This window comes from Alligator mississippiensis, chromosome 5, assembly GCF_030867095.1.
Source record: "Alligator mississippiensis isolate rAllMis1 chromosome 5, rAllMis1, whole genome shotgun sequence".
NCBI classification, from domain to species: domain Eukaryota; kingdom Metazoa; phylum Chordata; order Crocodylia; family Alligatoridae; genus Alligator; species Alligator mississippiensis.
Genome location: NC_081828.1, coordinates 159,056,007 through 159,083,240, shown reverse-complemented (window position 1 = coordinate 159,083,240; position 27,234 = coordinate 159,056,007). Strand labels below are relative to the sequence as shown.

The 27,234-nt window shown below is 43.8% G+C and overlaps 1 protein-coding gene across 8 annotated transcripts in view; it reads right to left on the bottom strand.

Moving 5' to 3' along the window:
• HYCC1 (hyccin PI4KA lipid kinase complex subunit 1) overlaps nt 1–27,234 on the bottom strand; it is an 80,590-nt gene that overhangs the window by 31,239 nt on the left and 22,117 nt on the right. For 7 of the 8 annotated variants that reach the window (XM_019498006.2, XM_059728928.1, XM_059728930.1 and 4 more), the window contains 3 exons: nt 10,998–11,077; nt 9,089–9,190; nt 7,283–7,462 (listed from right to left, as the gene is read on the bottom strand). In XM_019498006.2, the coding sequence (XP_019353551.1) occupies nt 7,283–7,462; nt 9,089–9,190; nt 10,998–11,048 (333 nt within the window). In that variant the 5' untranslated portion in view covers nt 11,049–11,077. Of the gene's footprint in view, nt 1–7,282; nt 7,463–9,088; nt 9,191–9,417; nt 9,596–10,997; nt 11,078–27,234 lie in introns of those variants that run through there. The other variant, XM_059728929.1, reaches the window with a different exon arrangement.

Sequence of the window (27,234 nt, the reverse complement as noted above, 5' to 3'; positions counted from 1 at the left end):
ACATCTCGGTACTGTACCCAGAGGACAGAGGTGAAGACCAGTTCGAAGCCAAAGGCCTCTAGGGTCTGAAAAAGGTAGTTGTGGCTAACCCTATCAAAGACTTTCTCCTGGTCCAAGGAGATGAGCCCAATGTTCAGTCCAAGGACGTACATGGCTGTCACCAGGTCACGAAGCAGGAATAGATTGTCCTGGATGGTCCTGCCCGGCATGCAGTAGCTCTGTTTGGGACTGATGACTGAGGCTATGACAGTACACAGTTGCTTGGCTAAGGCTTTGGCCAGAATCCTATAGCTGGCACACAGAACAGATACTGGCTGCCAGTTCTTTATGCAGCCAAGGTCCCCTGTCTTTGGTAGCAGAATGAGAACTACCTGGTGACAGCTGACAGGCAGGATTTTATCAGCGAGGCTCTCATGAAACATGTGCAAGATGCAGGGGCCAGAAGGTCTTCTAAAACTCGGCAGGCAAGCCGTCAAGCCCTGGGGCTTTGCCCACAGTGAGGCTCCCCACTGCAATCATGAGTTCCTCCAGGGACATCTCTCGCTCAAGTTCATTGGCCGCCATTAGGCGCAGCTTGGGAAGGCCATCGTATAAGCGCTTAGTGGACTCCAGGCAGAGAGTTTCTGCTGCATACAGGTCTTAATAAAAGGCTACAGTGCGATAGCAGATCTCAACAGGATCTGTGAGTATCCAGCCGGCCAGAGTCTTGAAGTGGTTAAGGATTTTCTGCAGGGCCTGTCGCGTTTCCAAGTTGAAAAGGAACTGGGTCAGGGCATCAGCCTCTGTCAGCTCTTGGCAGCACGCATGAATCCTTGCACCTTGGGCTGCGCCCTCTGCCAGCTCCCACAGGTGCTTCTTCTGAAGTTCAAGGCTCTTAAGTAGTCCTGTGTCTCCACCAGCATCACATAGGGCCACCTTGAGCTTTGCTACATCCTATTCGAAGCCCCAGACACAGAGGCGGAGCTCGCTCATTGCCAGCTTTATGTATTGCTGGCAGAAAGCTCTGATCTGTGCCTTCCCCACATCCCACCATTGCTTCCAGGAGAAAAAGGTGGCTCTCGCAGTCTCCCATGTCCATCAGAAATAAGCAAAGCATTCACAGAAGTGAGCGTCTTGCAGCAAGCTGGTGTTAAAACATCAGTAGGGTGCCTGGGAACATGCTCTGCTAAGGAGACTCAGCTCATAGCAAATAAGATTGTGATCTGAAAGTCCGGACAGAATAATGCAGCTGCCATGCAGGACTAGCAGGCAATGCTTGGCAACGTACAAGTGGTCAAGGCGTGCCATGGCAATCCCACCAGCGTTTGCCTTTATCCAAGCATACGGTCTTGCATCAGCATGGAAATGGTGCCAGACATCCACAAGGTTCCCTGTCTCCAAAGCTGCCCGCAGCCGCCAGGTTGAGGATGAACGGGGTTCTGGCCCGTTCCAGTCATGCCGTTCATCAACCATGCAATTAAAGTCTCTGTCCAGGAGGAGAAGGTTGTCATCATCAGCTGCATTCCTCAAAAAGTCAGCCAGGGTCTCAAAGAAAGCTGTCCATTCTCACCCGGCAGTGGGCTCATAGACATTAATTAAGAGGAGGCGATGTTGTGCTAGCGTGATATGAGCAGTTAGCAGGCAGCCAGGGACCACCTCTTGGGTTACCACTGAGTCAGGAGTCAGCTGTGGTAATAAGAGGATTGCGACTTCAGCGCTGAGAGAGGTGCCATGGTTCAGGAACATATATGGCCCTTCCAGGTGGCATGCCAGTCAGCTTGACTAGCTGCATTAGTATGAGTTTCTTGCAGAAAGGTGACATCCAGCTTTGAGTGCTGTCCACTTCACAGGGTGTCTGCAGCCGTTGGCATCAAGTAAACCAAAGTTTGTGGCAGCCATGCGTGAAGGCTATAGAAAAGGGGGACAGGTAAAGCCAAGGGAACAGAAAGGAACAGCAGAGAAGAGCAAGCATGCAGGACAGGGAAAAAACAGGCTTATAGCTTGCCAGCCAGTGCTGCTCATAACAAGTGCCCAACATCACCCACAAGCTTACTTAGGCGAAAACTATATCGCTGCCTCCCCACAGTAGAGTGCAGCACTGCTGCTGCAGCCTTAGCAGACACCACAAATGTCTCAGGTTCTGGGGACCATTTATGTATATGCTGTGCAACCCTCTGGTGGTGCTTTGTCTGGTGCTTTCTCTGGCCCAACCTCATCATCCTCAAGGAGCTGAGATGCGGGGGCAGGGCCATCGGACTCCATCGGCACTTCCCCTACCCCCTGGTCACCCCTAAGTACTACAGGGTCTGCGGGGGGATGCCAAGGAGGCAGGCAGAGAGGGGGGGCCCTACTCACTAACCTCACCTCCCCTTGAAGCGGTGGGGAGGTCTTGAGGGGATAATGAGGACTTTTTAGAAGGCCCCGATGGGTGACCAGGTCCACTGCCACGGAGCTCTGATGAAATGGGGAGTGACTGGCAGGAAGGTCCTTCCTCACCACCCGATGGGGCTGCCACACCAGAGCCAAATGAACCATCACTGGGTACAGTCACAGGTGGCTCTGCCACTGCCATCTTCTTCTTCAGGCACTGGGTAGCCAGGTGGGACTTGCTGCCACACCATTGTGGATACCTCATGCTTTTGGTGAGGTAGACCTCATAACGCTGCCTGTCAAACAGAAAGGACATAGACTGGGGCAAACTCCAACTCTCTCTGTTGAGAATCATAAACAGCTGCCTTTTAAAGGATAGGACATGCTGGAGCTCAGGGACCTTGCTGCCAAGCAGCAGTCTACAGACTTGCCCTGTAACCATGCAATAAGGGTGCAGGTGGTTAGTGAAGTTGTCATCCGAGAGAAATGAAGGCATGTTCAAGGCTACCACATGAACGGCTGATGTGTCTAGGGGTGCTGCAAGGCAAAAAACACCCCTAACAGACACACCTGCTACCACAACCTCATGCACTAAAGCAGGGGAGGTGAGGAGGATGATGGGGACTGAACACACCCGGGCAACATAGAGGCCATGTTTGCACCCTATGAGTGCCCCCGCAGCAGCAGCATGCTCCTTCACTCCAATAGAGGGAGGGGCATGAAGCCAGAGACCAAAGCTCCAGTCCAGAGGGGCCAAAGCCCCAGCAGTGAACTGCTGGGAGCTGCTTTCAGCCATTCCAACAAAAAAAGGGTTAACCCTGCAAGTAACCAAAGGGGTGGGACAAAGAAGCTGAAAACAAACAAACCCCAGGGGAGAGGAGAAAGGTAAGCAATGTGGCAGGGAAGGGAAGGGAAGGGGAAACAATAAACAGCAGAGCAGCTGCAGGGAGGGAGGAAGGGGGAGAGGGTGACTGCAGGCGAAAGAACTTAGCAAAGGGGAAAAAAGGCAGGGAAAAGTAATGATAAGTGGGGGGCTACAGTGGGAAAGGGGTCAGACTATCTAGGGGAGGGAAAACAAAGTAAGAGAAAGAGAAAGGCTCACAAAACAGGGAGAAGGTCTCAGAGCTCTAAGCAAACACTCCTGTCAGAGGCCATTTTGAACGAACCAATGAACGAACAGCATATAAAATCTATTCAGTATGAGTAAAAGAGAATAAAGGTTAATGCTGGATAAATCTAATCTGAAAATCATTTATCCATAAAATAAAAGTGTTTAAAAAAAATCATAACACTCACAAAAAAAACCCAAAGTAAGCTTTGGTGGTTCCTTTTTTTGCATGCAGATACGTACTTAACCAAACCACATGCAAAAACGCAGGGATACACAAAAGTAACCTCTTTGTAAGGTGACACTTTCATAATAAATGATTAAATGGATAGTTTTCTGTCTCCTGAATTTAAGTGCAAGACTAGCAGAATAAGCAAAAAACGATGTGTTAATATGTCACAAAGGAGCATCATAGTGCTTCAAAGTGAAGACTTCAGAAATACAGAACTCTGTAGAGACTGTGACTGGAAGGGATGGCACACATCAGACAAAGAATACTAAAGAATACTGTGAGGAGCCACAGAAGAGGAAGTAGCACTTCTCTTGTGAGGAATACCTTCAGTAGCTATGGTTACAAAGGAACTGGGACAGAGGGCAGCATTTTCAGAGATAAATCATGCATCCTGTTGGCTTCCACTCTAGCTACTATTGATCTAGTCAACTATTTTTTAATTTTTTTAAAGGTCTAGAAGACTTCAACCAGTTTCATAGTAAGAAGCTAACACCCAGAAGTTAACAATCACACCACTGTATATTTAGAACTAATATATTCCCTTTTTGAGTCATTTGCTTCTACTTGCTAGATTCAGAAATATTGATTCAGCCATGTAAAATGGAACTCAGGAGACAGAAGGTTCTGTACTCTGAATATTCACTAGCTAAAGCACATAGCTTTTAGATTTTTGAGCTCTTGAACACTAGTGTTCACAGCTCCCAAAAACTGGGCATCAGCAAGGCAGTCTGATAGTTATCAAACCTAATCTTAGAATCCAGTAATCTCAGAAATCACAGTGCTGGAGGATTAATCTTCTGTGCTACTTAGAGTTCAATTCTTGCAATGGACTGGAGTGTCAAAGCAAGATAGTTCTACTTAAGACAAGATGCTCAGTGGCAGTTCTTTGGTCAGAAGATAGCCATGTGCTCAGTCACTCTTTATAACCATGAATCAAAAACCATAGTGTTTTCACATAAAATTTTGCATCCGAGAATCAGCATTTTCTGACAACAGAAAGATTTCCAAACAGCTAATTACAGCTAGTTGTACATCAAGATGTACAAATAATTTCTTCCCACCTGTTGTTTCATCTGCTGTTATGCTACACATTCACCTAACATTAGATCTCTAGGGAGCAGTGATCAGGGGTGTCAAAGATAGGGCCCACAGGCTGGATCTAGCCCACAGAGCCTTACCATCTGGCCTGCAGTGCTGCCCATGGGTCTTGGAGTGGACCAGCATCCCATACACTGCATGCACTGGGCCCTGAACTAGACTAATACCCATTAATCTTAGTTCAAAAATTCAACACTCCAGATAGTTTACAAATAAAATTACTACTACATTGAGCCACCCACCTCACTGTGCCCGACCAAAATCATGGTTCAGGTATCTCCCCTGGGGCACCTACTTCCAGCTGACTCCCTTAAGCGCACCCGCAAGCCTGGGGTAATTGCTGCCACCACCCAGGCTCTGGTCTCTGTTAGGGCTCTGTACAGCCCAGGATACACAGAGCCTGCAGCCCTTGGGGTACTTCACCCACTGGTAGTATTTCTGGGTGATCCTTATAGCCTGGAGCCACCCAGGATATTTTCAGGTAGGACAGAATCAGATAATAATCAGCCAAGCTCTGCTAGGAGTGAAAAGACCCATCTCTTCTCTCAAGCATTCACAGCTAAGTATGCTGTAACAGGTACCTTTTATTAAGAGAGGGGAAGGACTACAATTTAGAAGAGTATTAGAAAAAATGTCTTGAGCAAAACAGAATGGGCTTGTTGGCCCTTTTAACACACAGCTAAAGATACATAACTCTAATCTACTGGCTAAATTTCAGCTAAGCTACTTACATATACATCCAAAGGATTCTGGAAGCCCATGCTTCTGTCTGTGTTTCCAAAATGCCTGCTAGAAGAACCGCCCTCCCCCCTCAACCAGGTGACCTGACCCTTAAATAACTTTTCTGACCTCATCACCTGGTTCCAATCAGAAACAAGCACCCTCTGAACACTGCTGAGGTAGCCAAGTCCTTTTTAAAAAGTCATCAACAACCCCTGGTGCAGTAACCAGTGTCACAAAACTGGTTCTACAGGTTCCCTGGCAGGAAACTTAAGACAAAGGGTTTGGACACAATAAGGGGGGGATGGGAGGAAGCAAAGTATACAGGCCAAACAAGACACACAGCAAAACAAAGACAGCCAAAAACAGGATTAATTCACAGGCACAAGCTCTCTCCTGGAGACAGTCTTCTTCTCACAAGTCTGTTTTTAAATCCTCACTACACCAAGCACCTAGGATAGACTGAAAATAGCCTGCACACTTTCTTCTAAAATAAAAGATTTTAGATATGGCTTTAAGCTGTTTTATGTAATAGGTCAATCACTTTCTGCTAACTAGAGCACACAAGGGGTTATCAATCTGTGCTTTAACCAAGGCCTCCATGGCAGTTATCAGGGAATGCAAGGTCAAAATCAAGCAACTGCAGGAATAAGACCTATTGACTTTTAAATTGGGTGTGAGGTGTGTATGGAAGAGTTAGTAGGCCTGCTTCCTTTTTTTTTGCTTTAGTTAAGTCATACATGTTGGCAAGGATGTATTTAGCCTATTGGAGATAGTTGTACACAATAGTTGAAAAAGTCTGCATGAAGCTTGAGCCATTTTTTTTGTCACCAATGACATGCATTGTTTTGTCTTCCTCAGTTTTTCTGTATTTAAAATAAGGTTCACCCTTTCTAAAGTTCTCCATCTTTTCATTGCCCTTCTACTAAGAAACAAATAGCTAGACTACCAAAAATCCTGAAAGTGTCTGCAATAAGCAGCTGCTACAAAGCAAAGTAAGATAAAAAAGCTAATAGGCCTTTAACACAACTAGTGACAATGCACCAAGCTTTGTGTATAATAGAAGCAGAAAAATAATCTAGTTAGAGATTGGAATTATTCACTAAGAAACGTTACTATTTTCATATGTGATAAGAATAAGATCTCTAGATAAAGGTGTTGTCGTCTAACAGAAGATTCATTTAAAGCACCCAAGTCTGAACAAACTGATAAATTCCAGTTTCTTGCTTTTAAAAGCAAGAGAAAAACTCCATAAAGTAGTTGGGTCATCCCCAGAATTATGAACAAGTGATTTAAATGCAGTTTCTATGGAATACTATCCACTCAAGATTAGCTAGAAGTACAAGATAGGGCTCTGAAGCACAAATGGTGGAATTAATAGGAGTGAGAAGCATACATCTGGCAACTTCAACTAAATAACTTTAGCCAAAAAAGGGGGGAGAAAGGAGAGGAAGATGGAGAGCAAGAGAAAATAAAAGCAGAGTAGATACATAATGTAGATTTAAAGAGACTTTTACAGGGAGTGGATTCAAGTTGGCACTCTGTCCTATGATTTCATATGAAAATTAAATCTTGGCAAATTAAGCACTGGCCCAAACAACAAAATACAGTATTGCATTTGTAGTAGCATATGAGCAACCCATACACAATTACTACAATACTGGAATACATCTGTTCATTTTGTCCTGAAGGAAAGACTGTTTTCTTTACCCCAGTAAGAGATTTTGTTTCTAAAGAAATCAACTAATTTCTTAAATTTGAGTTATTATACAAACCAAGTTGTAAACTCCTAGGAGAAGAGCCTCTATGCAACCACTGCTCTGCAGGTCTTTGTTGGCTGAGACTGCAAGGTAGCACCACATTAATTCTGGTAGAAACTGCAGTGTGAACCGTAGCAGTTGTTCCTCACCACTGCGATAGAACTCAAAAAGCTGGTGGCAAACTGGTTCTAACAGCTGAAATAATATAAAAAGAGATTGTCAGGGGAATAAAATATTATTACAAGAGATTATGTCCTTGCACCGAATAAACGTGAAAGCAAAACTGACACTGAATTTTGGAAGCACAAAAAATGGACTTGTGATAACATTTTACATTCCTTTGTTACAAATCATTTGATAAAGACATTGCCAGTTTCTTGTACTTTTCTTTACCCTCCATCATGGCCAAATATATAGGACAGAAGACTCCACCTTTACAAGAGGGCAGAATTCCTCCTTTTTCCTCTTTTTCAACCTCAAACTGATGGTTGTGGGAGGATGCTGGCAATTATCAGATCACTGCTTTACTTAGGGCATCACAAAAAAGCACCACTGTTCCCAAAGTTCCAACAAACTAGCCATGAAAAGTCCATATGAACTGAATAGGTAACAACTAACAAAAGACTGTATAAGATTTGTATGCAAAATGTCATACAGCAATTATGTGCAGCTGAAGGTCTGATGCATTTTCAGCTTTTCAACTTGTAAAATTTTGTTGTCGCTTCTACATACCATATTCTCTCACATACAGTACAATCCAGAGTATAATACACACCTTGATTCTGAGAGGCAGAAAGAAAGATTTTTCCAGTGATGACTACATCGAGCAGGGACAGAAGCTAATTTACAGTCAAATCACCAACCATTTCCTGCTTAACTAAAGCCAGAACCCTAGCTGCTGCTGAAGACTGATACTCCATGGGTAGATTTATTAATTTTGAAAAGAGCTAAAGAGTTTTCAGGGCTGTGAAAAAGGAAGGGAGACTGGGCAGCTAGCAGATGGCAAAATTGCCCTAAGAAAGGTTAAACTGATTAGTGGAACATCAAAACTATTGAAATGGAGAGACAAATCATGAACCTTTAAATCAGTTGACTCCCTTAGGTGTGCAAGTATAGCAATATCACAGCTGCTGCAGTGTAGAATGGAAATCAAAGCAGAATGCTTCTATTCTGGACAAGGAAAAAAAATGGCTTCCCCACTTAATGCATACATCTGAGTTTTGGAAGGCTGATTTTTGAAAAAAAATGTATTGTATGTGAGAAAATACAGTATGTACTTTTTAATTTCCAGACAGGGAACAGGAGAATACACACATGAATTACAAATATATTTCGCTTCTCTTCCAAAACACTTTGTCTTTACCTCTTCACTTAAGTGAATAATAATGTTTTCAGCTAAATTAAAATGTTAATCAAAGCAAACACTTTTAATAAGAACTGCAAGAGAAAATACTAATCAGTCTCATAGAAATAATCCTATCAGTTGTAGGCTCCAAAATTCAACTGATATAGAGTCACCTGGCAAGTCTCAAAAATGTACCTCTTAATCTTATAATTCTCTTAATCTTATATTTCCAACTAAGACCAGCATAAACTGTAAGGTTATCTATAGTTTAAGCAATGGTATTTGACGAATTCCATGGTACTATATCATGCCCATATCTTTACAATGAACTAAAATGAGAAGCATTTTAAATGAGTCCTACTCAGACGCTAAAATCTTAATTTGTATCAGAACTGCTATTTCAACTACTATGCAGGGGGGTTTCCCCCCCTTCTACTACCATATCAGATTATGATTTGAGAGAACTGCATACTTACCTCACTCTGTGGTTCCTGAATAACTCTGTACAAAGATGAGACCAGAGAACTCTTATCTTTCAAATTTGTAGCATAGCTAGCTATTGATGCTTCTGGCAGCGTCTAGAATAAAATATTTTTTGTTGTGGCAACACATTAAAAAAAAAAGGTGACATTTCTGGTACAAATAGATAAATCAGGTGACTTTTTTTCACTATAATAACAACTGTTTTGCCATTGTAAAAGAAAAATATCTATGAAAAATAACATTTCACCATCTCTGCAATTTAATGAAGTCACAATACATTTAAAACACAAATCAAACTGCTGGAAGATGCATTAGAACCTACATTTTCTTGTTCATTCCACAGTTTCATGGAAAAACTAATTAAAATTGGATAGAAGATTTAGCTAAAGGCCACCAATCAGAGGTTTACCCACTCTGAACAATGTTTTAAGCAAACCAAAAAACAGAATTACAATCCTGAAATTAAAGTAAGCAGAATATGTGTATATACAAAATACAACATAGCTTTGTCTTCAAAGTCTGTCTGCAAGCAGCTAATTCCATTTTATCCACTTGTAGCCAAACAAGCTACAGATATTCTACTACTCTGATGAGAGGCAACAGATGTGGGTCATTTGGGCATGTATTTCACTGTTTCTCTAGCAACTGATTGCCAAAGCTTACAAAAGCCAAGATTAGATTTCCAGTAGTTTAAAAGACATCTCAGAACCATTGCATCTAACTCAATCTGTCCCAGCTTGTTACAGAATGCTTCTTACCCAGAATTGAGCAAAAAAAATAAATAAATCATAATTTACAAATGAAGGATCAGAGACAGAGTGGTTACTTATGCAATTTAACCAAGCTGCCAGGGAAAGAGCTCAGATTATATTTTAGTCACTGCCTTAGGCAGATCTGGGATTTTGAAAGAAGGATGTGGCAGCTGCAATCAGCACTGCAGGGGTGGCTGCAACTGTGCCCCTCTGCCTCTCAGTGCCCCCCAGCCTTGATCCACATCACACCCACCTCCAGCTTAAGCTGCTCCACAGGGACTGGATGCTGCTCAGGATGGAGCTGGAGACATGTCGGCAGCTCCCTTTCCCCTGAATACCTGGGTCCTTTGTGGAGTCCAGGCAGCAAGAACTGAGCTCAGACCATGGGGTAGATGGGTGTGAGGCAGGGATGAAGTGCCCAGGTCAGCAGGGCACACCCAGTATGCTGGGGTGCCAGGGAGGGGGGCACAAGGAGAAAACAGGCAGTGGGGACAGGTACGTGTCTCCTGCCACACTCTAGCCAGGGTGAGCAAAGTGCAGCTGCCCAGGGTGTCGGGTTGATCCCCGCTTCTGTGCTTGCTCCCTACCCAGCTCCACCCCAGGTCTCCCCCACTAGCTAGGGGGCAGAGGCTACACAGTCTGTAGACATCACTCTGCTATATGATGTGAGGGGGTGCAATTGCTCCCCCCACCCCACTCTATCCCTGATCAGTGCTCTATCCACCAGGAAACACTACCTTTCCTACTTTGAAACAAGGGACTCCATGTGCCAGGATTGGGGTCCCTCTCATGCACCAGAATCAGGAGCTCTGGAGCCCATGCCACCTCTTCCAGGCTCCTTGTGCTGAGATTGGGCCCTGTACCACCTCCACTCAACCCTGCACTGGGAGCTCTGTACCATCCCATGTGCCAGACTTAACATGCAGAGTCACAGCCTGCAAATCTTCCCACAGACCCATGGGGAACTCTGCAGACCAGATAAAGTGCTAGATCTGGTGCACATGCTGGAGTTTGATCACCCCCAGTCTATAGTATTCCATCATAAATGGATTTCAAGTGTATGCAAACCTGTTTCAGATTCCTGTTGCATGAGGCTCTGATAACAAGTCAGTTCCATTGCTGAAACTCTAATACTCAAATAATATATTACCTTGAACTCTGATAACCACTCCTCCACAAGCCCCGTGTCCACAGCCAACATCTTCCCACATCTGTTCTGCAGTCTGCAACCTGGAAAAATAAATTAATACAAATGTTTGTTAAAACCAACAGTTGGTTCATTAAAGATAAATGCATTATTCATAACTCAAAATAAATTTCCTCAGCTAGCCTTAACACATATTAATAAAATGTACTCTCCCTTACTTTGTTTTAACTCACTAATACATTTGGTATGAATTTCTCTGCCTCCCTGATGCCAGCTGCTAAAATTTTCAGGTATAGCAACTTATCAAGTTCAAAAAGACTACATGAGAAAATGATTAATAATAGGCAAGATTCCAAAGATAGTATAACCTTCAATTTTTTTTTCTCCTCCTTATTTCAACAAGTTTCTTTAAATGTTTAATAGGCATAATACTGAATTTTGAAGCTGTTGGGAGACATAGTAATCACAGCAGACTACCCTGAATGTATTTGATAAGATGTGTTACATTGTGCTGACTCTAATGGGATACTTTGCAGCTGTACAGTAAGTACCTTCAAGCTTTTCTGGAAGTGAATATAATTTTTATAGGTGGGGAAATAAATGCAAAGCAAGTAAGCAGTTTGCCCAGCTTAACGGCAGCAGGTTTGCTGCAGAATGGGAACCTACCCCTGAAATCCTGTCTTACTCTAGATATCAATTTGTTCAAGTATCATGCAGAAAAAAAATCATACTAAGGTAAAGCATTGTGTCTCCTCGTTATCCACCTCTTTCCCACTTCCTGCCTGGCTTATAGAAATTGTCTGAATAAATTTATCTTTCTTTCTCCAAGGAAAGCAATAAGTAGGGTTTTTTATCTATCCTGCTTCCACTGCCCACTTAGGAAGGAGGAATAAAGAAGTACTGGAAGCCTCCCTCCTTCCCTCATCCCCACCACAGAGTTGGACTTTTCTAGTGTAAGTCGGCTTGCTCAGCGTTCCTTCATGGGCTACAGATGCCTTGGGAGTGACTCCCAGCTGACCCAACCCACTTCTAAAATCCTGCTACAGACAGCAAGAACTTGATCACTAAAGTTTGAATACTGCCAATTTAAGTGCTGAACAGACAGCATGAAGAAAAATTTAATTTAATCAAGACTAGACTAGTGTAAGTCAATATGTACCAAAAGAAGTGGTTACCAGCCATAATTTTAATACGTAGAAAGAAATAGCTCATTTAGAACAGATATTAAAAAGAACCTTACAAAACTAGTCAGTTTTCATAGCTAAGTTCAGTTTTATTAATTTAGGAAAGGTATGAATGCCAAGTTAGTTGAACTACTACACTTTGGTGAGTGTGTCTGGAATATAAACACTCCATAAAAAAATAATACTGCCATTCTTTCAAAGCTTTTAGAAGTTCTGCAATCTTTAAAGGCAATTTTTGCCTTACTATTAGACAGGTCTTTATTGAGGAAGTAAAACAAACCAATGCTTCTGGTTATAATAATAAAAAAAAAAAAAAAAGAGTAGCACATATTAACAGAGAAGCAGATGTTTTTCCTCAAAGCAAAATAAGCCCCCCACTAAACGAGAGCATGAAACTTGCTTCAACCCAGCTCAATATTTTAAAGCTTGCTTATAACTTTTTTCAAAGAGACTGTGGTATTCCTGCTAGTAAATTATCTGTCAGCTATAAAAACAGAACAAGTTTTCCGAGATGAGATAAAGATTTGAAAGGTAAGTCTTCTTTCCCACCAAATGGAGGGCATCTAGGGATCTGGATAGTACTTGTGATTTTTGTCTTATTCTTCACAATGAGGTAAAATAAGCTTTTCCCTCTGCATCTACTTTGGAGATGAGATTTTTCCAGCTGTACTGATGAAGCAGCTATGCTCTCTTCCCAGAAGATCATAAATTTCATTTTTGCAACAAAAAGTAGAAGAAAAACTAATAAAATGCTTCTAGTGTATTTTCTCTATACTTAATTTTAGCCAAAGTATTTTGAAATACAGGTACTGTCCAGAGGAGTAGATGTAAAGCTGATATGAATACTGCTATTCTAAAACTTTATTTCCTGTTTTGGTTAGACCTAATGAAGCTGAAAGGTGTAATGAAGCATAAATTAGGGGTACCCCAATCTATCTGTTGGCTACCGGATCGGCACCGATAAAAGGAGAAATGACATTATGGCTATTGGCTGTGCAGGAAACATTCCACTCTGCCGGGTACTGGGCACCTTTGCAAAAGCAGCTTTCTCCCCGGCAGCCGCGGGATCTCGGCTGTGTGAGGCCTGCTGGCACTGAGGCAGTGACATGCTCTGGGCTCCAAATGCACCTGGCACCACTGTCCACACCAGGGTCCACCCTACCCAACCGGGATGGCAGTATGGGCTGCATGGGGAGCAGGGCTGCAGGTAGTGCATGGGAATTTGGGGGGGGGTGGAAAAAGGTAAAGGGGGGGGGGGAAAGAGGAGAAGCTTCCAAGCATCATTGACTGCTCTTTTTAAACCAGGCAATCTATGATCTCTGATGCCAAAATATCACAATCAACATTGCAGATTGTCCCAGGGAGACAGTCACCATGGAACGGGGAACCCTCCCTGCGGTAGGATGGGGGATGGGGGTGACCCACTCCTACAAGGAAAGCCCTGAAACCAGGGCAAACTCACCAATTTCAGGCCGGAAAACATGGGACAAGCAGTGCCAAGAAGAGACGCCTGCGCAGTTTGTAAGCCACAACCATGCTTACTTCCGGTTGGAGCCGGCTCAGGCGGCTGCCATACTGCAGAATGCCGCCCAGCTGGGATAAAAGCCGGCACCAGGAGAGAGAGAGGGAGAGCGGAGGAGACGGCTGGCGAGGAAGGTGTTCTCCACGCCGAGCTCAGGCAGCACCGGCATGCAACTGAAGAGCCGGCATCAGGGAAGGAAGAGGGGTCCTCAGCAGGAGGGAGGATCCAGAACAGGGATACACAGGGAGTAGAAAGAAGGCACTGGGTAATGTGGGGCCCCTACAGGATATGCTAGGCAATCTGGTGGTTGCACCAGAGGAAAAGGCAGACCTTTTTAACAATTTCTTTGCCTCCATTTTTTTTTTTGTGTAGGGACCAGGACTCCCCCACCAAGATTCAGAACAGACTCAGGAGAGACTCCGCCAGGCCTAGGGTCAGGGAGGAAGAGAACTTCTGGAGGAGCTGGACATGTCCAAATCAGCAGGTCCAGATGCTCTCCACTCCAGGGTGTTGACGGAATTGGCAGGGGTTAATCGCGGGGCCCGTAGCACAGCTTTACGAGCACTCAGTGCTCTGGCCAGGTGCCGGATGACTGCAAGAGGGCCAATGTGTTCCCCATCTTCAAAAAATGGAGGAGTGAGGACCTGGGCAACTACAGGCCCGTTAGTCTTACTTCAATCCTGGGGAAGCTCTTTGAGAAGATTATCAAGAAGCACATCTGTGAAGGGCCAGCAGCAGAGACGATGCTCGGGGCAACCAGCATGGTTTCATTAGGGGCAGTCCCTGTCAGACCATTATCGATTCCAAGATAAACATAGGCTGCCAATGCGAGAACACGGTCAGTAGGGCTAACCGCTCCTTGTCATGCATCCACAGATGCATCACAAGCAGGGCCAAGGAGGTGATCCTCCCCCTCTACGCGACACTGGTCAGGCCACAGTTGGAGTACTGTGTCCAGTTCTGGGCGCTGTGCTTCAGGAGGGATGTGGACAGCATTGAGAGGGTCCAAAGGAAGGCCACTCGCATGATCCGGGGACAACAGGGCAGACCCTACAAGGAGAGGCTATGGGAACTTAACCTGTTCAGCCTTCACAAGAGAAGGCTGCGAGGGGACCTGGTGGCCGTCTATAAACTTACTAGGGGACCAGTGGAAAATGAGAGAGACCTTGTTCCCCCAAGTGCCTCCTGGAGTAACAAGGAATAATGGCCATAAGTTGTTAGAGAGTAGGCTCAGACTAGACATTAGAAGGCACTACTTCACAGTCAGAGTGGCTAGAATCTGGAACCAACTTCCAAGGGAAGTGGTGCTGGCTCCTACCTTGGGGGTCTTTAAGAGGAGGCTTGACAATTACCTAGCTGGGGTCATTTGAGCCCAGTTTTCTCTCCTGCCCAGGGCAGGGGGTCAGACTAGAAGATCTGCAAGATCCCTTCTGACCCTACATCTATGAATGTATGAACAGTGTCGGGAGACAGCCTAAGCCCCAGGCATGGGGCCTGTGAGGGAGGAGGGACAGCTAGCCTACCCCCTCAGGGTTGGGGTTTTTTTCCTTCTTTTTCTCTTTTTTTTTTTTTTAAGTGCCACAATTCCTTTTTTCTTTTGTTTTTTTTGTTTCTTCAGCCGGGGCACAGGCAATGCTCTGGGAAACAGGAGCAGCCTCAGACCTACAGCAGGCAGCCAGCTTGCCGTGAAGAAACACCAGGAGGTCAGGGCCATCCAGCCGCCCCAGCAGCACAGGGACAGGGAAGAGCCAGGTGACGCCAGGAACAAAGATTGATGTGACTGGGCAAGCCGCACGAAGACCAAGTGACTCGTCCTGGAGGCTGATGTACAGAAGAGGTGTAGGGGAGGTGGAGCCCCATGGATACCTGTCAGGAGGTGCAACCTACCTGGAAGAGTCCTTACCAGGGGAACCCACCACTGAAGATTTGATCAAAGTCATGGCAGGAGAGTTTCTGTGCTTTCCCTGGGGTGATCAAGGACCCCTCCAGAAGTCACAAGAGCCCACGCAGCGCCCAATACCAGGTGCATGTGCTAAGGCAGCACATGAGTGCATATTCGAGACCAGTCGGGCTCACAGATATTCTACCTTATTTTGCCCCAAATATTCTTGAACTACAGAAGAATCTTAAAGAGAACATTTATCCATCTTCCATGGTCAGAAAAGACAGCACAACACTGAAAATTACTGAAAGGTTAGTTAAAATACCTTCTCTAAGAGGTTTGCTACTATAGAGATGGCAACTTTTGTCCCATTACTACTACAGATAAATTATATTTGGGGCATTGGTTTAGCAACAGGATCCTAATGTAATAATTTATACCTGTAAAAGGAACTTTTCCTAGAATAATTACAAGTACACTAGGGCTTTTACAAACACATCACCCAGAAAAGTATCACAACCCTGACCTACACACTTATGCCAGCATCTTTTAAGAGCAGATGAGGCCTTGATCTTCATGAAAGAGCTATTTGGCTGACAATGGATTATCTAATTTATCTTCTACTGCCAGTACATGGCAACTAAACCAGTTAATCCTGAAATTTGTTTTGTACTGAGTGTATGTTGCTTTGACAGACAGGTCTAGATTCTCCAAAAATGAAGGCATTCCTGAAGGCCCTGTTGTTCAGAGTCATGCTCTTTGACAGTTTACATGTTTATTGTCACTATCCTTGTAGAATATAAAAGATGTGAGGAGTTTTGTAAAGCAGGGAAGAAGTAAAAATAGTTTAACATCACTAGTTGTTTAGGCTGAAGAACTATGGGCTGTGGCATTATGTATTAGACCTTACATACACTATATTGCCAGGGAATAGTATCAGATGTAAATATTTAAAGCAGACTACAGGGAAGGTTTGGGGAGTGCTTCTCAACCAGGTGTTGCTGCTTCCAAATAAAACTGTTTTGCATGCCTGCTGCACAGACAGCCCAAGGTCTGAAATACCATGAAACAGAAGAAATGCAGGTCTGGGTAGAGTATAGCATCACCCCTCCTAAAATACACAGGTCCAGGAGTATCAGCTCAGTTTCAGAGATTCAGAACAGATAGAACAACCATAGCCTCAGCCATACTGGAACCAACGTGATCAAATCAGCAAAATCTTGTGACTTCATGCCACACTAGGTATCACAGACCTGGTCAGACAGAGCATACGGTAATCTCTTCGTCCATAGAGGATAATGCAATGCTGCTCATAACACAAACGATAGCAATGCTGTTCATAACTTTAACTATGTGCCATTCTGCATCTTTCCTGACCTCCAGCGTGCATACTTGCCTCAAGAACCTGTGTCTATGCTTCCAACTCAGTATGGCACAATCATCACAAAAGGTAAGGGGGTGAAGGCAACTCTTTTGAAAACATTTACTGGATCCTTTCACCACAGACAGGAGTGACTAGGATAGGAAATAACAGGCATGACCAGTGGATGGTCTTCCCAACAGCACAGACCAACTTCAGCCAGTTCTGCCTGCATTTAAGTTTGGCATGCCGCAATATACAGCCCCTTTAAAAAGGAGGATGGGCAAAGAATTTTTCTGCCAGGCCTATTGTAATTAGGTTTACTAGGAGAAATGCAGCAATAGCAACCCAAATTACTACAAAATTTACTCACAGATCTTCTGTAATGAGACTTTTGGTTTTAATTCTTTAGAATTTTCTTGCTTCATAACACCGTATTAAAAAGTTCTGTTAAAAGGGAAGATTTAAAATGGATGTTTCCATCTTCTTTGGAAGGCAAGAAACTGCTAAGCAGGAACACTTCTTCCTAATTCCTGTTGCTATGAAAGACTCTAGCATCAACTGCATCCAGAGATATTTGGGCAATTAACCCACATTATTACTTACTAGCACTTGAATTAGCACAAGATTTGGACAAGTTTTTTTGAGAGAGATTCACAGTTCTCTTCATCTTATGTTCCCAGGAAGTATAATGAGTGCCAATTTTGAAATATACTTCTATCTTCCATGGATAGCAAAGGTGACTGACATAGGACTGCTTATGCAGTCAAAGTTCCTTTCTGCAGATGGGATCTTTGTGATCCAAGACTAAGAGTAACTGTCCTACTTGCTGGAAAATTTGTGCCAGAAGTTCTAACTGAAGAAGTTTGGAATCCTTTAAAGAAAGTTTGAATGAGAAACTATCCTCACCTACCATAAGACACAGCTCTAAAAAGACTGCCTTCTTTTCAGTGTGTGCTTCTTTACTGACTTACACTTGGATGGAATACTCATGCAGGGGTGGGCAAATATTTCGGGTGGAGGCCTGCTTACTGAGATTTGGCAAGCCATTGAGGGCTGCATGACAGGCAGCCAGAGGCAGATAATTATTAATTTTCTAAATTTTTTTAGGGGCCCCGCAGGCCAGATAGAATGGCCTGGTGGGCTGCATCTTGCCTGTGGGTCACATTTTGCCCGCCCCGTACTAGTGTCTCCTAAGCAGTAAATACACACACCTATAGGCTGGAGAATACCCTTCTTGTCAACACAATGGCAGAAAGGGATCTTGGAGTCATTGTTGACTCCAGGATGAACATGAGCCACCAATACAAGGAAGCGGTCAGTAAGGCTAACTGCACCTTGTTGTGCATCTACAGATGTATCACAAGCAGGTTCAGGGAGGTGATCCTTCCCCTCTATGCAGCGTTGGTCAGGTCACAGCTGGAGTACTGTGTCCAGTTCTGGGCACCGCACTTCAAGGGGGATGTGGCTAGTATTGAGAGGGTCCAGAGGAGGGCCACTCGCATGGTCCAGGGACAGCAGGGCAGGCCCTATCAAGAGAGGCTAAAGGACCTGAACCTATTCAGCCTCCACAAGAGAAGGCTGAGAGGGGATCTGGTGCCATTTACAAACTCACCGGGGGGACTAGTGAGAACTGGGGGAGGCTCTGTTTCCCCAGGCACCACCTGGGGTTACTAGGAATAATGGCTACAAATCATTAGAGAGAAGGTTTAAGCTGGATATCAGGAGACATTACTTTACAGTTAGGACTGCCAGGCTCTGGAATAGGCTCCCAAGTGAGGTGGTACTCTCTCCTACCTTGGGGGTTTTCAAAAGGAGGCAGGACAGATATTTGGCTGGGGTGATATGACCCTGGCACCCGTTCCTGCCCGGGGCAGGGGGTCAGAACTGATTATCTGTTTAGGTCCCTTCCAACCGTAAGCACTATGATACACTTGCTACATCCACCATTTAAGGCAAGGCTGTCCAACTGGCAAGCCCACAGGTAGCATACAGCCCCAAGGTATTAAACTATGGGTGCCTGGGGCAGGGGCCTGGAACCATTCCCCACTTTGCTTTCTTGCTGCTGCCACCAGAGTCCCTAGGCTCCTCCTCCCTCCTCCAGCTTCTACTGCCCACTAGGGGTGTTCGAAGCGGACCATATTCGATTCGGATTTGGACCGATTCAGGGGACAGTGATTTGGATTTGTTGATCCGGATCACTGTCCCGATTTGATTCGGCCAAATCCAAATCTGAAGATTTGATTTCGATTTGGAGAATCAAAGATTCAGCCACAGACACAGCTTTAAATGTTTTTTCTACATACCTCAAGGTACCAGCTGCGGCTTGTGAATGCTGCACAGCACATTAGGGAGACCATACAGGGTGACTGGGGGGACTCAAATAGCTGGGTAGGCTCACACCGTGAATCAGGAGCCTATTCAGTGTGGGGGCTTGCATAATGCATCAGAGGCCTGTGCAGGATGTGGGACTCACACAATGTGACAGCAGTTGGTGTGGTGCAGTGCCATGTGTTAACCTGGAGATCAAGGCTTAAGTCCAATATAAATTATTAAGATTGTTTTGGTTTGTTTTTTTTTTCAAACGAACTGAAAACACTATCAAATACGATACAGGCAGTCCTTGGACTTACAACACAATTGGTTCCTGAAAACCGTGTCTTAAGTCAAAACATTGTAACTTGGAACCGATTTTCTCATAGGAAACAATGTTATAAATGGGGGATTAGTTCTTGAACCAAGGCTCAATACCCTATTTTCACCAAAAATAACCCAGAATTTTGTACTTGATCAATTATAGATGAGTAATATAGCTACATTAATGTATTTATATTGTAAATAGTAATCATATTGATTTGGAAGGACTTCTTTGAGGTGACTTTGCTGGACTTTTCGAAGGGCTCTTGGCTGCAGTCTTCTTAGGAGTCCTGGCTGCAGGCTTTTCTGGAGTCTTGGCTGCTTTCTTAAGAAACTGTCCAAGGAACTTTGAACAGATATTCTCCAGGGAGATGGGCGATGTAGCGAACTAGTTCGCTGGCAATGCGTTCCGTCAGATCAAGCGTTGTAAATTCGAAACTGACGTCAAAGTTGAAACAGGGTGTCAATTTATGAATGTTGTAAGTGCAAAACGTTGTAACTTGAAACATTGTAAGTCGAGGACTGCCTGTACTGACTTTTTTGTAGTAAGTCTCCCATAATAAGGGACATTGATTAAAGAGCAACAGAAATAATTTAGTAGCTACTGAGCTAGAAATAGATGTCACTGACTGGAGCAGGTTCAGCTGTGCCACAATGTGTTGTAGCACAGCTAATTTGCTTCTTTGTCCCACCCTTGATGGTGTGAGACAAGGGACATGATCTCTCTGCTTTCTCTAACAGGAGTTGGTGGGGTGAAAAAAGCGCTTCCATGCTCAAGTGGCCCCACAAGGCTGGCTGAATGAGGAAAGTACCACAAGGTAATAGATGCCCACTAGAATAAAGCAGCAGAGTCTACTACTACCTTTTGTTGCATGGTTGATTTTCAGGTCATGTGACACAACAAAGGATAAGGACATCTGTTTGCTCTGTGTTCATGCCGCCTTAAAAATTTAAGGCAGCACAAATTTAAATCAATCAATCAATCAACCAATCAGATGACATCTTTTTTACACCCTTGGTATCATTCCCTTTGTTTATTCCTTTGGGAAGGGTTATGCAAGAATAAAAAGAGGGTATATTTAGGGATTAAGTATAGACAATGATAGTGAAAAAACAAAATTCCTATGCAAAGAGCATAAGCACCATGAGCAAAATCATTGTGTATGGACAGTTGACTCAAAAGAGAATTTTTTTAAATTTGCACTGCAAGGAGGATGGCAACACTAGCATTTACAGGATTAGACAAAGCTAGCAACCAACAGTTACATCTAGCTTGATTATATCCCACAGGTATGATTGCAAATTACTACAAAATAAGCTGGAGTGTGAGTTCACAGCATGTTAGCTATTCTATTGTAACTGCCTAGGCCCTGTGTGTATGTTCTTACCTTACAGAGAATGCAGAGTAGTTTATTCCGCTTATGTCGAGGGCCAAACTACCTCACAGTTACTGCAATTAAAAGCATGAACACAGCCAGTAACCCTAGCTTAACTCCCAATAACTTGTTCATCTAGCTGCGCACACAGAAGAGCTGCTCCATTTCAGAGAATTTACTCCATTCTAAATGAGTCAAGCCACTACAGATTCAGTAAATCCTATAATCTCTTCAGTGTGAAGTCTGAATATTAACATACCGGACTACAAAAAGAAATATATCAACACTTCAAATAATATTATGTTTTGTCTAACAAAACTGCTGAAGTACATTAGCATCCTCTATTCTGTACTCTGTACAAGTGCCAGCTAAAAGTGGCTTAAATTTTGTATTTGTTGCTCCTTAAAGAGAGCATTAACCTCTTTACAGAAGTATTGAGTGTATCTTATATCTTTAAAAAAAAGTAGGTAAGTTAATAGAGGAATAATATGTTCCCTTAAGGAGGACAATAAGACTGTTAAAGAATAACTCTCCCTGTCATGCTGGATTCTGGTACAGTACAAGGAAGTTCCATAAAACAGTTTAACAGGAATAGGTCAAAATCAGTGTAATATTAAAGTGACAATAAAAGTTATATAACCTTGAAGAGAGAAAGATTTAAGTGACAACAATCATTAGTAGCCATGCATCCACAAACTTGACTGATTATGCCAGAAGTGATACCAAAATTCTTAAAAACAAATCCCCAAGTATAGAATGGAGACTCAGTACCCAAGTTACGAACAGAAATGACCTCTCTGGTTTTTCAGCTTTGATTTTTCTCTCAAGGCACGTTGGTTCAAAGGAGTCAGCTCTATAAAGATGCTTTCTTGTGATCCAGTGTTCTCATCTAAGAGGTTCATACTTACCATTATGGGAGGAAAATGAACAGTAAAGTAGAAGGAAGTATGGTTTTAAGTGTATTTTGCATGCATCAGCCCTCCTCAGTGCCGAGAGCTGAAAACCACGTGTCACGACTTAGTACATTAACCCACCATACACATAAGGGAATTTGTACAAAAGGAGCTGCAGAAAAATTTTGTGAACTACAACATAAACACTTTCAAGTAGAGGTGCACCAATACATCAGTCCAATATCAGATCAGCACTGATATAAAGAAAGTTAACTATATCAAAAACTGGCCTGATGAGGCCGATAATTTGGCCAATAAATGCTCATTCATGTGTGCAGCCACAGCGCAGCATGCAGGCAGTGAGGAGCAGAGCCTAGAAGCTTGGAGAGCTGCATCCAGCTGGTAAGTCTGGTGTGGTGGAAGGGTAGGAGAGAGGGAAGGGATGTGGGGGGCACATCATCACCCCTGTGGTAAGGGAGGGAGTGGGGCTGGGGTAGGCGCTGCTCAGCCGGGGCAGGAAAGGCACAGGACGGAGCCATGGCTCATCCGGGGGGTCATGGGGAGCAGCTGCTACCGCTGCTTACTGCTCATCCGGGAGAGCACGGGGGGGGGGGGGGGGGGGGAGGTAATAGGCGGGGCAAGCAGACTGCAGCTGCAGGCTGGGCTGGGGGCCCCTCTGTGCTGCACTGGGGGTGGGAGGTGGCAGCACTGGGTGGGAGCCACAGGGGGGTGGGGACTGCAGCAACCCCAAATTTCGCCATAGCCCCCTCCCGCCATTGTCCACCCCGAGCGCAGCACAGCATGGCCCCCAGCTCCAGCCCACAGCCTGCCCTGCTCCGCCCCATGCAGATCCGGGAGCATACCGCCCTCCCTGGGCCATTCTGGACAAGCAGCAGGAGCCACTGGATGAGCAGCGTGCAGCAGCAGGACCTGCTCCCCTTCTCCCCGTGCCCCCCACATGAGCCATGGCTCTGTCCCACGCCCACCCTGCTCCAGCTGGGCAATGCCTACCCCAGTCCCAGCCCCATTACCTCCCTCACCACGGGGGGCATTGATCTGCCCCCCTGCCACTTCACCACAACAGACTTACCAGCTGGACTCAGCTGTATCAGAAATTAGATTGGTATTGGCCAATATGCCTCCTTAAAAATCTGCTATCTGTATCCACCCCCAAAATGTCTATTGGTGCACCCCTACTTTCAAGCAGCTTTCTATTCTTTGCAATAATTTAAGCAACTTATTTTCAGAGTCCCCATACTGTCAATTTTCCCTTGGTGCGATAGTTATGGTACCATCACACAGGAATAGAACCATCCAGTCAGTGTAGGCAGAGGTCACTAAGATTTGAATGTCTGACTTTACCACTTTTGTCTACTCTGCACCCAAAGCCTGGAATGGAACTGGACTGACTGGGAAGTTGAAAGGAGGCAAGCTCTACAGGCATCTGCTCTCATTTGGAAAAAATCCCAGAAAGGAAGACATCTTTAGGACAGGGCCTGAAGTAAAGGCTAGAAACGAGATCATCACAGACAGAACTAGAAGAACCGAGTGAACAGTTAGAATTTACAGATATGGAGGGACAGAGGCAAAAGGGACCCAAGGATAGTCTGAACATTAATTGTGGCTGACCCTCCAAACAAAAAACATTCAAATCATACCACTGACAAAGTTACAAGGGAATAAGGAGCATGGAATAAGGACGGTTTGATATACATTTTTGACATAAGACTATACTATAAGGCAGTGGGTTGAGAAGGTGAAAGACCCCATTATCTCTCCTTTGCATTGCTTCAAAACATTTCACCCAAAACACAAAAGGCAAATGAAGTTTAAAATAGGGGGATAAAATAAGCAAAGGAGAGGGTAGGGAGTTTAATGTACTGAAACCCAGATTACAAAAGGCTTGAGTCATCCACCAAAGGCCTTTCCCAATTGCACAAAGTAGTATTTTTGTAATAGTACTGGCAAACCTAGCTCTTCATCCTGCCAACTTCCCAAAGTGGATAAAGACAAGCTCTTTATTTAAATTTAACTCTTCAATTGCTGAGACAAATTTTACTAAAAGGTGGGATATTCAGTTTGACTGAGTGAAAAAGCCCTAACTTCCTTAAATTAGCACTTAGTTACTAAGTAGGTAAAGTTTATGGAAAAGTCTCAAGATAAGTAAAATGGTAAACATCAAAAACCAGCAATTGGCAGGATTCACAGCATTACATTTATGTTGATTATATAAAATCAAATGCTTGCACTTGAAAACTGAAACTTCCTCTAAATGAAGTTATAAGAGTGAAAATAACCTCTATTTCCCAACTGATATTCAACAGTAAGAAAGAGATCTAACTCCTTCCAACACCAGAGCATGCAAGTAAAGATGGTTTCATGTTAAAGTCCTAACTCCTGACATCATTGAAACAGTGAACTCAGGAATATGGAGTCAGATAGTTGGCAACCTAGCTAAATCAGAGTGTTTTTTTGCTGGTAAGTTTCAAGGCTATTACAGTGAAGCTAGAGACAGTTAATCTCTGACAGGCCAAAAATAATACTTCAAGACATTTGTTTCATCAGACAAATTATCATTCCTATTCTAGCCATCTGCTTTTGCTTCATTTGTAAAGTAACCTACCAAGAAGTAGTAAAGATTACATTTCAGAGCCACCATATCATTAATGAATGACAAAAGGAAGGGAGTCTTATTGTATCACTGGAAGAATACTACTTTGAGAACTAACCAGAGTCTATGACATTGCATCTACACAAGGGATCAAAAAAAAAAAAAAAAATCTACAAAAAGGGATCACTTCAATAGAATCCACCCAAAACAAAACTTCTGCTACTTACTGAATTCTGCCATTTTAATTCAATTTGCTAGAAACTGGTGACTTAATTGTCTAAATAATCATATGTGGCTATAAGGTAACGTACGTTTCTCAGAAGCATATATTACTATAAACTAACATTTTTCAATTTTTTCTAAACATACTGTGGCAGAAGCTGCTCAGAAATCTTATTCTCCTTCCCAAATTCACTTAATCCATATTTAAAAAAAAAAATTAAATATTACCAGACATTTAAAAAACCATCAGGAATGCAGAAGTTTAGGCATCTGCAAATATGAAATACTGCACCAGAAGCATTTTTACCCAATCTATTCCATGCCTATGGCCTTCTAAGTGATCAACATTTGTTGACCAAACACCACAAGAGGCAGGGCTTGGTAGCAACAACAGAAGGTTCACCATGTGCTAGGACTGCTACAAATATCCAAGGTAACTAATTTACAGCTAGGTCAAGTGCATCTACACTTCGCTGTCATGCAGACATTAAAAGGTAAGTTAGTCATACTGTGGCTGCCCCTTTAAAGAAGTCACATAAAGGTTTCTGTTGCTTCCTAGAAGGCACACTCATGTCAGCAAATACATCTGATATCAATTTCCCCCCAAAGTACATAGAAGAGAAAACCAGTGATGCTGCCATGGAGTATTTCACAGTTTTCTAGGTAAGAGTTATGAGACATGACAGCTATACCAGTGTACAAAAGTACTTTTCTCCAGTAAATGGAGACACCTTGTCAACACACAGGGACATCTCTATTGACCTCACCCACCATCCCATAAACTTTTTGGGGAACCCTTCACATAATCTGTATTTTATAGCATCTTTGCCACTAAGCTGACAAATGTAAGCACCAGTCTCAATGCAAATAGGCGAATGCTGTCCCTCTACAAATGAATTTGAGTAAATACAGTATGTTCACAAGACAAGGTTTCTCTCCCCACAACCCAATCAACATGGCAGAAAACCAGCCTTGTCTTAGATTTGAAAACCGGCTTTGGACCCGCAGCAGCTCGGCTCCAGCTTTGGCCCCAGGCCCAGAACAAAACCAGAGATGAGCTGCTGCCTGCCCTGGGCCAGGCTGGCTCATGCAGTGTGGGAGGGGGCTTGCGGCAGGGGGAACACGGGGAAGACTTTACAGTGGGACACACACAGAAAGACTTGCAGTGAATAGCTTGGGCGGAGCATGGAGGAGATTGTGCAGTTTATCTTTGTTTCCCCTGCCCACCCTTCAGCTCCATCTCTGGCCCTGATACCACTGCTTTGGCCTGGCCAGGCCAAGGTTGCCACCACTGACTGCCCTGGAGCTGGAGACCTTACAGAAGGCAAGTGTCAAGGAAGAGTTCAAGAAGCAGAGAGAGCAGGGGGGTGGGAAGTAGCATGGGGGCAGGCAGGCCAGAAGGGCAATTGGCAGGGAGGGGGTTCTTACCTCCCCTCCCCCTCCCCCTGCACTGCCTTCCCTGCCACAGCATTAGAGGGAATTAATTTAAGATGATCCTCCCCAGTAATTAGATTCTATACATGGAAAATTTTTAATAAGTTTTTAATTTTCTATGTACAGAATCTAATTGGGGGGGCTTGTCTTAAATTCAAAATCATCTTGGATTTGGGTAAATACAGTAAATAAAGCTATGTTAGACACTGTAGTAAAACAATCCTCTTATTTCTTAATGATACTTTCCAGCAATTCCTCCAGAAATCTAGACTTGAGAGGGTGTCAGGTGACTGGACTCTCATTAATTTAAAGCAGCTTATCAAACATGAAAGATCTTCTGTGTAAAGACAACTGATTTTTGTGTATGTCTACACTTCAGTTGTGCTGCAGTTGCACAAGTGACTGCAATTTTGTGTAAACATACCAAATTAGCTTTCAAGAAGTTAGGACATGTACCAGAAGCAAGGCATTTAAAGTGGCACAGAGTGCACCCACACATTTGAAAACACACAAAATTACTCTGGTTTTGCCTCAGGAACTATCAAGCTCCTCGGACTCATTCGAGGGGCAGAGGTCGCTGGTCAATGTTCTCTGCTCAGTGTCCCCACTCGGAACACATGTTAATAACCTATAATCATCACTCCAATCCATTTTCTTTTGTCAGCCCCAAAAACTAGTTGTGCCTAGTGGCCTCCCTGATTAATCACAGCTTATAGTTGTCTTAGTGATCCTAGACCCAGTGTTCCCCTTTACATTAACAAATAGGCCTGCCTATATTCCCTGGTTTCATCTAGCAGCTGGTTTGAACTGCTAGAGTAAAATATGGACCTCTCTCAAAGCAGAAAGATATTTCAAAAGGTATTCAGTTCTTGGAAGTAGAAGCAAAATTCACCCTGGATCTGAACTGGGGGCAAAAAAGCAGCAGCAAAATTGCAATCCAAACTCATCTAATTTAATCTGTTTTCACTCAAGCTTGAATTTAATAGTTCTTAAGCGAGGCTGCTAAACAAGTGGTTTTGAAGGTATACCTACTTCTACTCTTTAGGTATTCTGAAGTCAAACAGAATCCAAATCCTGTCCTGTTGGATTATTTCTATTTATAATTTGATATAAGCAAAG